Source organism: Belonocnema kinseyi, chromosome 2 (assembly GCF_010883055.1).
Source record: "Belonocnema kinseyi isolate 2016_QV_RU_SX_M_011 chromosome 2, B_treatae_v1, whole genome shotgun sequence".
Classification (NCBI taxonomy): Eukaryota; Metazoa; Arthropoda; class Insecta; order Hymenoptera; family Cynipidae; genus Belonocnema; species Belonocnema kinseyi.
In genome coordinates, this window is record NC_046658.1 from 15,215,762 (window position 1) to 15,220,319 (window position 4,558).

A 4,558-nucleotide genomic window follows, 5' to 3' on the forward strand; every position below is an offset into this window, starting at 1 on the left:
TAATATTAAATCCACTGCCTCATTTATTAATCTTTTCATTAACTTTTTACCAAATTATTCCCTCAATATACAATATACGTCATATATTTTTTTATTAATTCCTCTGATCACATATATGTTTTAAATACTTTTGTCATTAAGGTCTTTAATATTATTAATTTTATCATTAGCTACATTAATAATTTTTACAAAAAATAATTTTGTTTAACTTTAATAAATAATAAAATCAATAACATGGGCAAAATAAATCACAAAAATATCAATTTCGAACTGCTTTCAAAATGTATCTCAAAATGAAATTTTATTCATATTAAACTACATATTTTCATGACTTTTTCTTTTTTTAAATAATTAGTAATAGTTAGACTTATTTGTTCATCTATTTTATTTGTTTATTTACAAAAAGCATCAAGTTTTTTATCATTTTTGCTTTTGCTTAATGCAATTAAATGGAAAATACAGACCTACTTTTTGTCGCGTCATATTTTGGATTAGTTTAACCGACAATTCTCCTCCAGATCGTAAGAAAACAGAAAAGTGGGGGCGATGCATGGGGCTAATGACAACCAACCCATCCACATACAAGGGCGATGCATAGGGCTGGTATCATGGGGACGGCAATGGAGATTAGACATAAGGAGACCAACCTAGTGGAACTGAAAATGAGCACTTTTCAGTTTGCTAGAAGTACACACATGCCCGGTCACATAAACTCTTTAGAACTCTGAGGGTATTGTCACACCTCTGCCTGTCTGCCCGGTGCAGGCAGACAGCTGCCCGAGACCGTTCATATTTGGTTTTTCCTTCTGTGGAAAATCTTAAAATCGCGCGGGAATTTTAAATATTGCTAAATTTTGTAATGAAATAAACCAAGTTTTTATAGTTAAAATGAACAATTATGATAATGAGTTTCATTTTTCTAATATAATGTAAAAATAAGAGATAAAATAGCCAGCCCTGAATTGAGTATTTCAGAAAGTTTTTACAGAAAAGTTGTGTTGTCAGTCGTAGCGTTTTTTTTATTTTTATACAGTGTTTATGTCCTGTGTTGCGCAATCAAAGAAAATATTTGTCTGTAAGTCAAATAAATAAGTTTTTCTGCTCCTGTACAATGTAAATATTGTTTTTAAGGTGAAATTTCAAATACGTGCAGGAACCGTCAGCTTATAGCAAACTAACCTGCAAAATGCAATGTATATACATATAGCTTGGTTTCAGGATTAGAAGAAACAAAGTTCTGTTTTATAATACAAGTAATCCCTCCCAAAAAAAAAATATATTTTAGATCGCAAACATGGATTACTCATACAAAGGCGTAAGATATTCAATATTTTTCCCATTCCTCTAACTTACTCATTCGAGTACTGTAAAATAATTGCCGTACATTATCCATTCTATTGCATTAATTTTACACAAAGTTGACGATTCCTATACGAATTTGAAATTTCACCTTTAAAAAAATATTTACATTGTACAAGAGCATAAAAAGTGATTTATTTCACTTACAGCAATATATTTTCAATGATTGCGCGACACAGGACATCAACACCAGACAAGAATAAAAAAACACTACGACTGACAAAATGACTTTTCTGGAAACACTCGACAATTTCTGAAATACTCAATTGAAGGCTGAGTATTTTATCTTTTATTTTTGCATTATATTGAAAAATTTTAACTCATTATCATAATTGTCAATTTTAAATATAAATACTTGGCTTATTTCATTAAAAAAATTTTTAATATTTAAAATTCTCGCGCGATTTCAAGATTTCCTATAGACGGAAAAACCAAGGTGCGACCGGTCTCGGGCCTCTGTGTGCCTGCACCGGGCAGGCAGGCAGAGGTGCGGCAGTACCCTAATTCTCCATGGGGACGGCACTCAATGTATTTTAGAGGGTTCACTAAATACTGGACCAGCGCACCCTCGTGGAGTCCCCGGTAACTAAACATGAAGTGAACCAAAGTGAGCCAAAGGGAGTTTAAAACAAATTGAAAGAGGGTTTTGACATTTAGCGCCCTCCATTGTCATCCAGAGAAGTAAGTCAAACGAGCGCGAAATTCGAAAAGTGTAGTTTATGAGAAACAAAATATGGAGTATATTTCATAAGAATATAAGTAAAATATAAAATAAGTATATTCTTTTAACATCTGTACAGTCTTTACGTATAGTATATATGAATGAATGAAATTTATGAAAAAATGCCAGAATGAGAAAAATCCAATTAATGGAAATAATTATGGTGGGAATATTATTTCGTTGAAAATGTAACAATTTCAAAAAAATAATTCTTTATGGTTGAAAATTCGTCTCAGGCGGTAGAATGTTAACCTTCTTGATGACTAATTCTTCTTTTTTATTAAAAATTCATTTCCTCGGTTATACATACATAATAAAATGAAATAAAATTCATACGAATATTAAAGTAATTTTATTAGTTCGGTTAAAATTTGTAAAAAGCATACGAATATATTGAACCTTTGGCGTAATACAAAAATGTATATACAATTTCTGAGCATTATATTTCATGTCCATCATTATAAAGGAATGGATTAAAATGCAATTTACTGGTTCAAAAGTGAGCCATTTTATTAAGAACTTATCCTTCTCGTTTAAAACTTGTAGGCTTTTATAGAAAATTGAGTGATGGTTTAAAATGTTTATTTTTATGCTGAAATTTCAACTGAATTTTGTTTTTGTTATTGAGATTTAAATACTTTTTATTCTAATTTTTATTTTCCTTTTCAAAATTCATCTCTTTTTAGTATAAATTTCATATTTGTTGGATTAAAATGCAATTTACTGGTTCAAAAGTGAACAATTTTTTTGAGAATATAATGTTGAATTAAAATTGCATTTTAATTCAATAAACATGAAATTTTCACTAAAAAGAGATGAATTTTCAAAGGTAAAATAAAAATTAGAATACAAAGTATTTAAATTTCAATAAAGAAACATTTCAGTTGAACTTTCAGCAGGTAAATAATAAACTTTAAACCATTCGTCAATTTTCTATAAAAGCCTGCAAATTTTAAACGAAAAGGGTAAGTTCTTAATGAAATTGTTCACTTTTGAACCAGTAAATTGTATTTAAATCCAATCTGTTATAATAATGGACTTGAAATACATTGCTCAGAAATAATAGATATACTTTTTTATATTTGGCCACAGGTTAAATTTATCCGTATGCTTTCTGCAAATTGTAACACAGCTAATACAATTACTTTAATGAACTTATGAATTTTATTCGATTTGATTATGTATGTATAATTGATTTTTATTGTATTTCATACATTGTATGTCAGAAGAGTAATGAATGTACCAAAATATTAATAAAAATTGGAATAGTTACATTTTCAGTTCTGAAAATGAATTTTCGGTGACGAAAATTAATTTTTATACAAAAACTTATTTTCTGCCAAAGAGATTAATTTTTTGCACCAAGAAACAAAGATTTTTCACAAAATGCATTAAACCCCAACCAAGTATTTGAATTTCTAAAGAATTTCTCCATCTACTATAAAGCTAACGCACAATAAATGTCCAACCAAAAAAAAAAATTTTATTTAGAACATATAAATATTGATTTAAAGTTATTCAATTTTCATTAAGGGCATTAATTTTCAACCAAAAAGAAACCAGATGTTTTACAAAATACATGAAATTTTAACAAAAATGATGAATTTTTTAAAGGAATTGTCAACCTCATATTTTTATTATTAACCGACGAAATGAATTTTAAATAAAAAGGAAAAATTAGTCATCAAGAAGGTTAATAATCTACCGCCTAGGATGAATTTTCAACCAAAAAGAGTTATTTTTTTGAAACTGTTACATTTTCAACGAAATAATGTTCCCACCATAATTCTTTCCATTCATTCGATTCCCTTTATCCAGGCATTTTGTCATAAATTTAATTCATTCTTATATACTATACATATATACTGTATGGATGGTAAAAGAATATACTTATTTTTTATTTTATTTATATTCTTCTAATGAATTTCCTAATAAAATATGCTCCTCTTGTTTCCTTCTTCAATTCCTCTCTCAATTTGCCTCAAGCCATCTCGTATCCAATGTAAATATATATCAGTGGAACCTGCCGATTTTTGCCACCAATAGTTTCAGAACCCTATTTGTCTACTCAAGTGAGCCAAGTTTCGTACATGCGCAGTAGATCATTTCTACAGCCGCGCTTCTCGTGGAGTCCCCGGAAAGCTTACTGATCCCCCGCCCCGTGAACCCAATTAGTGCGATAAAAAATAGGGTAGAGTGCCGTACCAATGATGAGTATTGAGTTCATGCTTGTTTTCAAAACAAGGATACACTCAATACTACTAGTGGTGCACGCTTAAGTCGCAAGGCAAGTAATTTCATACCGATATTTTATACGTAAGTAGACCTACCTTTAGCTGGTTCTAAACATTAATTGTCATAATCTTTTTCAATGTATTAGGTAAGTTTGTAAGTTTAAAATATTCTAAACTCAACCTAAATTTCAGGTTCGGAGCTGTGTACGTTGGATATAGCATGTGCCCGGTTAATGAACATATG

General features: G+C 29.6%; 1 protein-coding gene across 10 annotated transcripts in view; it reads left to right on the forward strand.

Annotated features, from left to right (window-relative positions):
• LOC117167986 (rRNA N6-adenosine-methyltransferase ZCCHC4) overlaps positions 1–4,558 on the forward strand; it is a 223,859-nt gene that overhangs the window by 23,133 nt on the left and 196,168 nt on the right. For 2 of the 10 annotated variants that reach the window (XM_033353275.1, XM_033353282.1), the window contains exons 1-2: positions 4,327–4,396; positions 4,507–4,557. The exons of 1 other annotated variant lie outside the window; for it this stretch is intronic. Coding sequence is in view for 2 of the 9 variants with exons in the window: in XM_033353282.1 (XP_033209173.1) it covers positions 4,548–4,557 (10 nt within the window). In the remaining 7 variants the exon portion in view is untranslated. Of the gene's footprint in view, positions 1–4,303; positions 4,397–4,436; positions 4,461–4,506; position 4,558 lie in introns of those variants that run through there. 7 more of the 10 variants (XM_033353274.1, XM_033353284.1, XM_033353276.1 and 4 more) reach the window with 6 other exon arrangements.